A 14,367-nucleotide genomic window follows, 5' to 3' on the forward strand; every position below is an offset into this window, starting at 1 on the left:
GGAAAGATGTGGGCTCAGCGAGGAAGCACACATCAAAGGGAAGGGCACGACATGGGCAGTACACGAACAGCGCATGTCGTGAAAGGGTTAAAAATGAAAAAATTAGTAAATATCTATAGTCTCAGGGAAGGCATAGGGAACAGACTGTAGAAAAGGAAAAAAAACACATAAAGAGTAAATATATGCAGGATAGAAGCTGTGCTGATATGTGAGCTAATAAAGACGCAGTAACCTGGATATACCTTGACCTAATATCCAGCCTATTATACTGGGCAAGATACAAAGAGCTCACATCCAGTCTGATTTATTTGGAGGGACACACAGTGCTCACATCCAACCTATAGTGCTGGGAGAGACATACAAATCTCAGATCAAGTCTACATTACTGGAACAGATACTTCGATTTTGCATCTAGTTACTGGAAGGGACACAGACCTCACATCCAGGCTGTAATACTAGGAGAGAGACACAGAGCTCACATCCAGCCTATATTACTGGGAGAGACACACAGACCTCACATCCAGCCTATATTACTGGGAGAAACACACAGAGCTCACATCCAGCCTATATTACTGGGAGAGAGACACAGAGCTCACATCCAGCCTATATTACTGGGAGAGACACACAGAGCTCACATCCAGCCTATATTACTGGGAGAGACACACAGATCTCACATCCAGCCTATATTACTGGGAGAAACACACAGAGCTCACATCCAGCCTATATTACTGGGAGAGAGACACAGAGCTCACATCCAGCCTATATTACTGGGAGAGACACACAGAGCTCACATCCAGCCTATATTACTGGGAGAGACACACAGAGCTCACACCCAGCCTATATTACTGGGAGAGACACCCAGACCTCACATCCAGCCTATATTACTGGGAGAGACACACAGACCTCACATCCAGTCTGTATTACTGGGAGAGACACCCAGGCCTCACATCCAGCCTGTATTACTGGGAGAGACACACTGACCTCACATCCAGCCTATATTACTGGGAGAGACACACAGACCTCACATCCAGCCTATATTACTGGGAGAGAGACACAGAGCTCACATCCAGCCTATATTACTGGGAGAGACACACAGAGCTCACATCCAGCCTATATTACTGGGAGAGACACACAGAGCTCACACCCAGCCTATATTACTGGGAGAGACACCCAGACCTCACATCCAGCCTATATTACTGGGAGAGACACACAGACCTCACATCCAGTCTGTATTACTGGGAGAGACACCCAGGCCTCACATCCAGCCTGTATTACTGGGAGAGACACACTGACCTCACATCCAGCCTATATTACTGGGAGAGACACACAGACCTCACATCCAGCCTATATTACTGGGAGAGACACACAGAGCTCACATCCAGCCTATATTACTGGGAGAGACACACAGAGCTCACATCCAGCCTATATTACTGGGAGAGACACACAGAGCTCACATCCAGCCTATATTACTGGGAGAGACACACAGAGCTCACATCCAGCCTATATTACTGGGAGAGACACACAGAGCTCACATCCAGCTTATATTACTAGGAGAGACACACACAGCTAAAATCCAGCCTATATTACTGGGAGAGACACACAGACCTGACATCCAGCCTATATTACTAGGAGAGACACACAGCTAAAATCCAGCCTATATTACTGGGAGAGACACCCAGAGCTCACATCCAGCCTATATTACTGGGAGAGATACACAGACCTCTCATCCAGCCTATATCACTAGGAGAGACACACATACCTCACATCCAGCCTATATTACTGGGAGAGACACACAGACCTCTCATCCAGCCTATATTACTAGGAGAGACACACAGAGCTCACATCCAGCCTATATTACTGGGAGAATACATTTCAAAAAACCTGATCTGCACATCCAAACATAGACACAGTGTGAACAGGTGCTGAACCCAGAGTCGCCAACTCGTATATAATCAAACAAATAGGGCAGCACACTGCAGCGCCAAAACATGCAAACTTGAAAACACGAAATTTTTTTAAACTGCATTACTGCACTAGAAATATGAAAAATGAGAGCTTTTAGCGCATAAAAATGGCCAATTTTATGTGTACCTCGTAGCCACGTTACGGCATCTCTCTTATACGAGGTCCTACTCTAAACCTACCTCTCTGAGAATAAACGTCTCCATCTGAATGGGTACATGTGAAACCTCTCCTTGGACTCAAATTCTCTCTTACTGTGGAGGGGTATTGGACCTACTATAATTAAAACACCTGAAGCTAGGAGGCAAACAAATAATAATCAAACAAATAGGGCAGCACACTGCAGTGCCAAAACATGCAAACTTGAAAACACGAAATTTTTTTAAACTGCATTACTGCACTAGAAATATGAAAAATGAGAGCTTTTAGCGCATAAAAATGTTATTTGTTTGATTATATACGAGTTGGCGACTCTGGGTTCAGCACCTGTTCACACTGTGTCTATGTTTGGATGTGCAGATCAGGTTTTTGAAATGTATTCTCTAGCCTTCTGATCGTGCACTCCCTGCCTCCTAGCTTCAGGTGTTTTGATTATAGTAGGTCCAATACCCCTCCACAGTAAGAGAGAATTTGAGTCCAAGGAGAGGTTTCACATGTACCCATTCAGATGGAGACGTTTATTCTCAGAGAGGTAGGTTTAGAGTAGGACCTCGTATAAGAGAGATGCCGTAACGTGGCTACGAGGTACACATAAAATTGGCCATTTTTATGCGCTAAAAACTCTCATTTCTTATATTTCTAGTGCAGTAATGCAGTTTAAAAAAATTTCGTGTTTTCAAGTTTGCATGTTTTGGCGCTGCAGTGTGCTGCCCTATTTGTTTGATTATATACGAGTTGGCGACTCTGGGTTCAGCACCTGTTCACACTGTGTCTATGTTTGGATGTGCAGATCAGGTTTTTTGAAATGTATTCTCTAGCCTTCTGATCGTGCACTCCCTGCCTCCTAGCTTCAGGTGTTTTAATTATAGTAGGTCCAATACCCCTCCACAGTAAGAGAGAATTTGAGTCCAAGGAGAGGTTTCACATGTACCCATTCAGATGGAGACGTTTATTCTCAGAGAGGTAGGTTTAGAGTAGGACCTCGTATAAGAGAGATGCCGTAACGTGGCTACGAGGTACACATAAAATTGGCCATTTTTATGCGCTAAAAGCTCTCATTTTTCATATTTCTAGTGCAGTAATGCAGTTTAAAAAAATTTCGTGTTTTCAAGTTTGCATGTTTTGGCGCTGCAGTGTGCTGCCCTATTTGTTTGATTATATACGAGTTGGCGACTCTGGGTTCAGCACCTGTTCACACTGTGTCTATGTTTGGATGTGCAGATCAGGTTTTTTGAAATGTATTCTCTAGCCTTCTGATCGTGCACTCCCTGCCTCCTAGCTTCAGGTGTTTTAATTATAGTAGGTCCAATACCCCTCCACAGTAAGAGAGAATTTGAGTCCAAGGAGAGGTTTCACATGTACCCATTCAGATGGAGACGTTTATTCTCAGAGAGGTAGGTTTAGATTAGGACCTCGTATAAGAGAGATGCCGTAACGTGGCTACGAGGTACACATAAAATTGGCCATTTTTATGCGCTAAAAGCTCTCATTTTTCATATTTCTAGTGCAGTAATGCAGTTTAAAAAAATTTCGTGTTTTCAAGTTTGCATGTTTTGGCGCTGCAGTGTGCTGCCCTATTTGTTTGATTATATACGAGTTGGCGACTCTGGGTTCAGCACCTGTTCACACTGTGTCTATGTTTGGATGTGCAGATCAGGTTTTTTGAAATGTATTCTCTAGCCTTCTGATCGTGCACTCCCTGCCTCCTAGCTTCAGGTGTTTTAATTATAGTAGGTCCAATACCCCTCCACAGTAAGAGAGAATTTGAGTCCAAGGAGAGGTTTCACATGTACCCATTCAGATGGAGACGTTTATTCTCAGAGAGGTAGGTTTAGAGTAGGACCTCGTATAAGAGAGATGCCGTAACGTGGCTACGAGGTACACATAAAATTGGCCATTTTTATGCGCTAAAAGCTCTCATTTTTCATATTTCTAGTGCAGTAATGCAGTTTAAAAAAATTTCGTGTTTTCAAGTTTGCATGTTTTGGCGCTGCAGTGTGCTGCCCTATTTGTTTGATTATATTACTGGGAGAGACACAGACCTCACATCCAGCCTATATTACTGAGAGAGACACACATACCTCACATCCAGCCTATATTACTGAGAGAGACACACATACCTCACATCCAGCCTATATTACTGGGAGAGACACACAGACCTCACATCCAGCCTATATTACTGGGAGAGGCACACAGAGCTCACATCCAGCCTATATTACTGGGGGAGATACCCAGAGCTTACATCCAGCCTATATTACTGGGAGAGACACACAGAGCTCACATCCAGCCTATATTACTGGGAGAGACACAGACCTCACATCCAGCCTATATTACTGAGAGTGACACTCAGACCTCACATCCAGCCTATATTATTGCGAGAGAGACACACAGACCTCACATCCAGCCTATATTACTGGGAGAGACACACAGACCTCACATCCAGCCTATATTACTGGGAGAGACACCCAGACCTCACATCCAGCCTATATTACTAGGAGAGACACACAGATCTCATATCCAGCCTATGTTACTGGGAGAGACACCCAGACCGCACATCCAGCCTATATTACTGGGAGAGACACCCAGACCGCACATCTAGCCTATATTACTGGGAGAGACATCACTAACAGTAAAAAATCTGGAACTTGGATTAGGCTGCAAAATGCATTATGAACATTTTTGAAAGAATGAAGATCACAGACTGAAAGTTAATGCATTTTTATTAACTTGAAAGGAACCTGTCACCCCCCTCCCAGGCAATTGTAACTAAAAGAGCCATCTTGCGCAGCCCTAATGCTGCATTCTGACAAGGTGGCTCTTTTAGTTCTGGTCCCTACCAACGCTGCAATAATCGCTTTTATAATGTGCCCCTTATACCTTGAAATCGCCAGGAGGCAGGTCTTTCCCCCCTAACACAGACACACCACAGCCGGCACTCAGGGCCTCCCTGCGCCGGGCGCTGCCTCCTCTACCTTCATTAGCGTCCCCGACGCCTGCGCTGTAAGTTCGAAGGGCAGCGCAACTGCGCATGCCCGACAAAAAACCTTACAGCGCAGGCGTTGGGGCCACTAATGAAGGAAGAGGAGGCGGCGCCCGGCGCGCGGAGGCCCTGCGTGACGGCTGTGGTGCGTCTGTGTTAGGGGGGAAAGGCCTGCCCCCCTGGCAATTTCAAGGTATGAGGGGCCCATTATAAAAGCGATTATTGCAGCATTGGCAGGGACCAGAACTAAAAGAGCCACCTTGTCAGAATGCAGCATTAGGGCTGCACAAGGTGGCTCTTTTAGTTACAAACGCCTGCGGGGGGTGACAGGTTACCTTTTTCCCTTTAAAGGGAACCTGTCACTTTATTAATGCTGCCCAACAATGGGCAGCATGAATCAGAGCTTGGCTACATGATTGTAGTCAGGTACATCTTTCTTTGAAACATTCTGGTGTTTCAGAGAAAATAGCTTGAAGTGCAGCTCCAGATGATTAACTAGTGTCTCGCTATGTAAACGCGTGAAATAAACCTGTAAATCAACTGCAGAGTTGCGCGAAGAAGCGTACCGGACTAGTCTTGTATTTGCCTATTGTCATTAAAAACATACAAGTCTATAAAAGAGAAATAATGTGTTTATTATGTTTACATTGTAAGTACACTTTTTGTGTTTTCTTTTTAAAAATCCCTGGGGTAGCCATATTGGATGGACTTTATTTCTGTAGAGTCTGTATAGACAATACAGCAGTTTGTGTGTTTTTTTTATGGCAGCTGACATGAATGGGATTCAATTGACAGCAAACTGCTACAGATTATAACAGTCCCCTATTTACAAATGCCTTCAGCAAAGTACAATAGAGATGTCACTATATCTTCCTATCACTAATGATAATGGGATGACTCCGCTCATTCAGCCCCAGTCTAAACAGCAAAGCCAACAACAACTGAGCTACAGAAAACAGAAAGTGTCTCCTATAGTTAAAACCGCAATCTTCAGAGTGAAATTTTTTAAATGCTCTGGACACAGGTAGAAAAAATTTCCTTAGCATCTGGTGGGATAATTTTAGTATGACATACAAAAATATTTTAAAAAAATGTTTACACTTTGTGCAAGAACTTTTTTGATGATGTGTATTATAGTATTATTACAGCTAGTAAGAGGAAGAGGGAGAAAAAAAAGATAGAATATATTTTTGGGAAAATTATTAAAATAAGAAGCCTACCCAATCACTGGTCCAATCTATTGAGCAATTGTTTTCATGCAATGCATGCTTGACCAACCCTACGCTAAGAACTGGGACCCATCGTCCTCTCGATGAGTGGAGGTCCCAGCAGTCGGACTCTCATTAATTACGTTTTTATGGCATTTTAAGAACTGGCCTTTGATAGGATCACTGGTCCCTATAATAAAGGACTAGAATTCAGACAGTCTCTTACCTGTTGACATGCTGCATGATATTTCCAGGCCAAGCCAACTGGACTTTAAGCTGTTCCCGATGTTCAACAAAAAAGTCCACCAGTGTTCTGGTGACTGTTGCCGAAGTATGAAAGAAAAATGCCGGAATCCACAATATGGCCCCATCCAGCTTTTTCAAATGTAAGAAAAAATTGTTCCGATCTTGAATGGTCAATAAGTTGTTGTAATATTTTTCCAGGATGCTGGGGTTGAACGTAGTCAGGTTAGTTTTCCTCCCCACATCTTTATGAAAAGCCTCAGTCGGAGCAAAGTTGCAACGAAAGACAAAATCGGCGCTGTCTATTTCCGCCCCACACTGACTTTCCGTGAGGATACCACTGTTTCCTATCACGGCACAAATGTTATAATGTTTGTTGAGAATGGGCGACACGTCTGGAAGAAGCGATCGGAAGTTATTGCTTATAGAAAATACGTATTTATGACTGGAGTAGTCGTAATGCATCAGCTGACCAGTTCGTACGCTGTTCTTGGTCAGAGAAAAATTTCTGATGACGTCCACATTCTGCAGAATTTCTCTCCTTAGAAAACAAAAAGAAAAAAACAAAATTAAGAAAACTAAACATAATTTTCCCTAGTATTTCATAAAATATCAGGACTTACTTATGTGTCTCAACATAACCCTTGGACCAAAGCTGGAATGCTGATTGACTGGTCCCGTCTGGTCTCACCAACCACCAATGATCAATTACAGTTGTCAATATTTGAGACTTTGTTCTCACTGCTTCTAAAATGGTTTGACATTTATCATTTTTCTTACGAATATTCTTAGTAAAGTACCCTTACGTTAAGGCCATTATGGTGAAGATCATATATGAAGCCAGCATAATCAAGACCAGACCCCTCAAACGTTTCTAGACTTCAGAAATTAGACCCCAAACCTGACTCCAAAATTCAGACTTCATTCAGATCAGAAACCCCCATACCACATTGAATAATTTAGACCCAAGATCAGATCCCACAAATCAGACACAGATCCAGAACTTAGAGTTTAGACTCCAGACCAGACACCATGATTTGAACCCCACCATGTTTTCATGTTATATATGTTGACCACTAATAGGAAAATGTGGCATTATGTAATTAGGAACAGTGGTCTTGATTGGTTGTCGTCTAATTCCCGAACTTACCTCTGGCGAGCGAATGCTGTCCGGTTGAACACCCACTTGGCTGGTTTTTCTTGTAGTTCTTGCGTCAAAGAATTTGTTATTGGAACAAATGACGGGTCCAAAAACTTCATCGCAAACTGGGACCTAGCAGTACAAAACAAAATTATCATTACTTGATGTAAAACAACCCTTTTATAAATCAAATGTTCTTGGATTGTCCTAGTCATTCACTCTTCTTGGTTTCCATAAAACGTGGCAGCCATGACAACTCTTATCACACGTACAAGAGTATCAAAGAGATCAAGAGACTCAACTTAAGGCTCTTGCGTACCACGGCCGAATGTTTAACAGGTCCCCAACTATTCTGTGTCATTTTAGTCACTGGTGTCTTTATATGCTAGAGGGTCATTGGGAATCTCTCATGTCCTGGATCTAGATGCAACTTCTACCTCTGCACCCTTTGTTGTTTCACACTTGGAAGTGATGCTGGAATCAATAATCTGTGCTGGTTTTATAATTTAGCATTATATATCACCCCCTTATGTAGACCTGTAACTGCTGTGAGGCCCAAAGTGTCTTCTCCATTGACGTAAGAAAATAGTGACCATGCAAAAAAGGAAGATATAGTTCTGAAGAGTCTGCAAGAACCGCCGCGCCTATGAATGAACTACCAGATTGTTGCATATGCCTGCTACAGTCTACACCAACATTGGAATACTAGTTTATGTACTCAAAATGTTGCCGGTTCGAGTCCTGACACGGTCCATCATCAGGTCACGTTTACGTGCTGTCGGCAGTCTTGACCTATAATGAAGGGGTCAGGGATGTGGCACACAATGACTGAAAGAAGAGGACCTGAAGGCAGGCGGCGAGAAGTGAAGTGAGAGTTTGTTCTTTCCTGGCCCTGTTTCAACCTACATAGAAATTCGGATTACAAACAAACCTACTCTACAGTTCTTATGCAGTACCTAACGGACAGATTAGTAAGAACCGACAGGAAACATTAGATGCTGAGTCCAATGAGACAAATTCAGTGCTGCCATGCAGCCAGGAGGATACATTTCCCCTGTAACTGGGGCTATTACATCAACCCCAGTTACATGGGAAATCAGTAATAAAAGTATGTATTAATATGTAAAAATCCCCCCTACCTACCCCTCTGTCCAAAGTTGTTTTAATACCTCATCCCAGGGGGGATTGTGTGTGAAATAAAAAAAATAAAGTACAAATAAAATATAAAAGAACAAATAAAACAAAACTAAATAAAAAAAAAGAAAAACACTGAAAATTTGAATCACTGTTCCTAGCCTTGACTCCGTGAAAAAAAATGTCCAATTTATAAAAATAGTTTATACAGAAAGGGGAACGCAATGTAAAATGCTTTTAGTGATCTTTTGTGGTTGCAATAAAAAAGTAAAAGAAGAGAAAAATAAGACACGTATTTCCTACTTTTCTTTACATTTTATTTTAGCTCATTATAAAAAAAAAGGAATATAAAAATGACAAAACAATTAAGCCACATGTATCGAGGTAATACAAAAGGAAATATTATTTGAATATTCGAACATAATCTTTTTTTTAGAGCTGTTAATGTACGATAAACCCCTAAAATGTTACCAGTCAGGAATGGTGGAAAATGGCCCGACCATTGTTTGCTGATCGGTGCCCACCACAAGGTCAGCCAAGTACTTGATGAAGGCTACCATTGCCGCAATCTTGGTACCTCTATGAAGTTCAGCCACAGGCTGAGGTTCATAGGACATTGTAATATATGCTATAGCCTTCAATACTGCGCTATTGCAGTATATAATATAGCAATCAAACAATCGCAGGATTTACCAAATAAAGTAAAAAAATTTAAAAAGTTTTCCAGATTATTAAAAAAATATGAATGTTGAAATCACATCTCTTTTCCACATTTTAAAATAAAGAAATAAAAAAAAATATTATTCTAAAAACAATAATAGTAAATATTTTTGGCATCAACACGTCCATAAAATTCGAGTGTATAAAATGGTAAAATTATTTAAAACATATGTTGAATGCCAAAAAACACCCAAAAACTAAATGCCAGATTTGCAGTTTTCAGTCACCCCAGTTTATAAAAAAAAATGAAATAAAAAGTGATCAATATGTGGTGTGAATACCAACATCAGCTTAGCGGGAAAAAAAAAAGCCCTCACACAGCTCCATCGACGGAAAAATAAAAAAAAGTTAGGGGTCTCTGAAAATGGCGACATAAACTTAATTTTGTTAAATTTCTGATTTTTTTTTTCACTATTAAAATATATTTTAAAAAAAACTATACAAGTTTGGAATTGCCATAATTATACTGTCCTGGAGAATCATGGTACCGGGTTAAGTAAGAGGAATCAGGGTGTGCACTGGCCCTTTAATAGACCAGGCATGAGGGTGTGCACATGTTCTAGAATCAGCACAAAGTGTTTCATCCAGAAGAGAAAGCCATGATCCGGCCCTGGAGGAGCTCTGTAACGATGACTCTCCCAATAACGGCTGGGAGGTCTTTGCCCGGGGTCCCGTGTTATGTCCACCACTGACTATATTCCTACTTGCTAAATTACCCTAGAGGATTATATATTTATAATGGCAAATTTCAAAAGTAATCATGCCCCTCTTCGGAAGCCGCTCTCCACCACCATTATTCCAATTTTTGCAATTGCAGTTCATCAAAAATGTCTACCATGTGGCATTTAAAGTGTAACCGTCGTTTTAATTTTTATTTCATAAATCAATAGTATGGAAATAAGCAATTTTGTAATATATTTTGTCAGAGATCTGCCTCATTCTCCTCCTGAAATGATCTTTCATTCTTAAAATTCTCAAGTCACCGGTAAAATGCGTCTTCGGCGAATGCAGACTTTCCCATTACTGAGATAGGAGATGATAGTTCGTTCTATGAAACTGGCACCAGAACATCAGGGTCTGCTTGTAGCTCCTCTGCATCTCCATAAAACTTTATAAGCACCAACTGTCATCTTCTATCCCACCAACGGGAAAATCTAGTCACTGGATACAAATTTTACAAATTTTATCCCGGAATTGAGAGTATAAGATCAGTTCAGGACTCCGGAGGAGAAAGGAGCAGATTTCTCTGTTAAGATATATTACAAAGATGGAGGTTCAATGTTTTTTTTTGAGGGTTTGCATCACTTCATGTAAAGACCATGCCGACAACTGTGAACATTTGGTTTTCTTTTTATTGTGAAGCAAACAACAAATAGGACAAAATAACTGAAACCTTCACTGTGCATAACTATTCACCCCCTAAAGTCAGTACTTTGTAGAGCCTCCGTAGGTGGCAATTACAGCTGCATTATGCTTTGGATAAATCTCTGGGCTTTCCACATCTTGCCACTGGGATTTTTGCCAATTCATCAAGGCATAACTGCTCCAACTCCTTCAGTTTAGATGGTTTCCTCTGATAAACAGCAATCTTCAAGTCTGACCACAGATTCTCAATTAAGGATTAAAGTCTGAGCTTTGACAAGGCATCATCAAAACATTTACTCGTTTCTCCTTAGCCCACTTGACTGTTGCTTTTGAAAGTAGGCTTTTGTGTCATTGTCTTGCTGGAAGGTGAACCTCCGTCTCAGTCTCAACTCACTGACAGCCTGAAACAGGTTTTGCTCAAGAATATCCCTGTATTTCGCACCATACATCTTCCCCTCAACTCAGACCATTTTCCCTGTCCCTGCTGGTGGAAAACATCCCAACAACATGATGCTGCCACCACCATGTTTCACTGTGGGGATGGTGTTCTTGGGATGATGAGCTTTGTTGATTTGGCGACAGACATAGCAGTTACATTAGTGGCTAAAAAGCTCAAGCTTGGTCTCATCTGACCACAGCAAGTTCCTCCATACATTTTGGGAGTCTCCCACATGTCTTTTGGCAAATGCAAAACAAGCCATACAATTTTTGTGTGTAAGTAAAGGCTATTTTTTCTCCCCACTCTTCCATAAAGTCCACCTCTATGGAGTGTATGGCTTATTGTGGTCGTATAGACAGATACTCCAGTCTCTGCTTGGGAACTCTGCAGCTGCTTCAGGACTACCTTTGGTCTTTGTACTGCCTCTCTAATTATTGACCTCCTTGCCCAGGCTGAGAGTTTTGGTGGGCCGCCCTCTCTTGGCAGGCTTGTTGTGGTACCATGTTCTTTCCCTTTGATGATAATGGATTTGATGGTGCTCCGGGAAGATCATCAGAGATTGAGAGATTTTTTCTATAACCCAACCCTCACTTGTACTTCTCAATAACTTTGTCCCTGACTTGTTTGGAGATCTCCTTGGTTTTCATGGTGTTGCCTGGAGATGTCCTTGGTCTTCAAGGTGTTTGGTTAGTGGGGCCTCTTGCTAATGGTGTTGCAGCTTCTGTCGCCTTTCAGAAATGGTAAAGTGTATCTACTGAAAGACTATCTGACTCTTAGATTGCACACAGGGGGTGTCCTGTCACTAAGCATGGGACTTAGGAAGGTAATCACTTGCGCCAAAATTTTTTAGGGGCCTCATGGGAAAAGGAGTGAATACATATGCATATGCCAATTTTTAGCTATTTGATCATGTAAATTTAATGTTTGTCTACAGTGTATATTTAGACTATTTAGTGCTGATGCATCACACACAAAATGGATAGCAAGAATATTTAAAGACAGGTTTTAATGCAACAAAATAGGTAAAAAGCCAAGATGGTGAATATGTTTGCAATCCACTGTGTCTTCATGTTGACTATTGATTATGAAATAAAAAAATGCAAATGACGATTACTCTTTAAGGCTTCTTGGCTGGATGCAAAATAAGCTATCTAAGGATCTGTCAAGCTCTAACTTGCAGGTTTGTAAGGGCCCATATAAACACACCAACCATGACAAGGACTATTAAATATTTGTACTACAGGCCTAAGAATTAACGGGCACGTTGTTGCTAAAAACATCCTGTCTGTTTTGCCCAGCGCCGATCTCTGCCGGCACAGATCGGTCACAGACTACCACTCATGGCAATTCAGCAACTTCCACTGATATCACATTGGGAGAACAGTGACTTCTCTTCGGCTTTCATCTGTTGAAGGAGGGGTGACTGCTGACATCATGCTGACTGCGGGGAGCTGGCTGTCAATCAGCAGCATGACGTTGGTAATCCCACCCTGTTGACAGAGCAGCCTAGAAGAAGAAGAGCTGCTCTGTTGACTTGCAGCAGCTGAATTGCCCCCAGGAGCGGTAGGTGACCGATCTGAGCCAGCGCCAGGTGCTTGACTCTGTTATCAACTACCTGCGTTTTAGGTCCATAGTAAATAAATAAATAGTCCTGAACCACCCATTTAAATAAATGCTAAATGGCTATATAAAGGTTGGTCGGTAGTTCATTGTTGACCTGTTTAAATAGGCTAACCAGAAATCTAAATGTTCAGAATGAATGTTCATACAATTGTTCTGTGCACATAGAATATAATTTTATCAGCAACACATATCTTATTTTCAACTGACGATGTATTGCCGATAACAATGTTTTCGTACCTGAATAATCGACTTACTGACAAAAAACTGTTTGCCTCAGTGTTTAAAAGAGCAAATAATAGGCGGATGAGTTTTCTAATGAGTGCTCATCTCCCATTATCAGCTTGTCTAAATGGGCCTTAAATGGGTTGTCCACTAGTAGGACAAGACCTTCTTAAGTATATACTCACCTCCTGTTAACTGGCTCAATGGCTCAAGTGGTATAACAATGCCACTCGAGCCTGGGAAGACCCAGCTCCAATATTGCTGGGTTGGCCCCAATACAGAAGGGGAGTATATGTGTTTTTTTAATTTACATTTGGTAATATAGTATTTAAGAAAGTGTTATCCTAGTAGTAGACAACTCTTCTAACTCCTTTGTGTTTTTCTGAACCCCTCTGTGCTGGCTTATGACCACACACCACATCAAAGCTGGGCTGAACTTTGATGATGTCATAAATCAGCTAATTTAAGAATAAATAGATAGAAAAGGACGTAGAGAAATGTGAAATATCCTCTATAGCAGGTGCAGGGAAACTACAGCATGACCTACGGTTGAGCCTCTACGGTAGAAGTCTCAATCTCAATGGTGTAATAACCTAAGGCATTGTGATAAGCTGATGATAATTTGGTGGCACGGCTTGCAGTTGTGGCACCACTGGCATGGATGGCATGGCTCCCCTCCAGCTGTGCCCTCACAATGGCTTGTGTTACTCAGAGGCTCGCCAGTTGTTTAGCTTAATCTGCTCAAACCAGAGGATTTATATGATCCATGTGAGTGGAATTGCAGTCTCGCTGCTGGTAAGTGCTCGCATTTAATCTAAACAGGAGCAGCTGCTGCCAAATGTCAGATTACAAGCATTATAACAGTGTGTTCTCTATAAAGGACTACAATGAGAAACGGGGGAGGGGGGAGCGGAGGCTGCAGGCCTGGGACACATCCACTCCGCGCCTCTCTCCGATCTGCAAATGCTGCCATCCTGACGCAGCAAAAACCATAGAGCCATCATTTCTAATACCGTGGAATATGGCTTACACCCCCCAGAAAATGAAAATGTTGGATACGGAAATGTTTGTGTCTTAGGTATCGGCACCAAACAGGAGATGGAGGCTCAGACACAAGGGGCAAGATGTACCAAGGATTGTCGGAAGGGATTCCTGATTGGTTACACCTTCC

The 14,367-nt window shown here is 41.8% G+C and overlaps 1 protein-coding gene across 1 annotated transcript in view; it reads right to left on the reverse strand.

Moving 5' to 3' along the window:
* The window catches only part of ST8SIA3 (ST8 alpha-N-acetyl-neuraminide alpha-2,8-sialyltransferase 3), a 30,763-nt gene that overhangs the window by 8,163 nt on the left and 8,233 nt on the right, over nt 1-14,367 (reverse strand). Inside the window, exons 2-3 of the mRNA XM_069746035.1 lie at nt 7,703-7,825; nt 6,536-7,093 (exon numbers count right to left, since the gene is read on the reverse strand). Coding sequence (XP_069602136.1) covers nt 6,536-7,093; nt 7,703-7,825 — 681 coding nt within the window. The remainder of the gene's footprint in view (nt 1-6,535; nt 7,094-7,702; nt 7,826-14,367) is intronic.

This window comes from Ranitomeya imitator, chromosome 1 (genome assembly GCF_032444005.1).
Source record: "Ranitomeya imitator isolate aRanImi1 chromosome 1, aRanImi1.pri, whole genome shotgun sequence".
Classification (NCBI taxonomy): domain Eukaryota; kingdom Metazoa; phylum Chordata; class Amphibia; order Anura; family Dendrobatidae; genus Ranitomeya; species Ranitomeya imitator.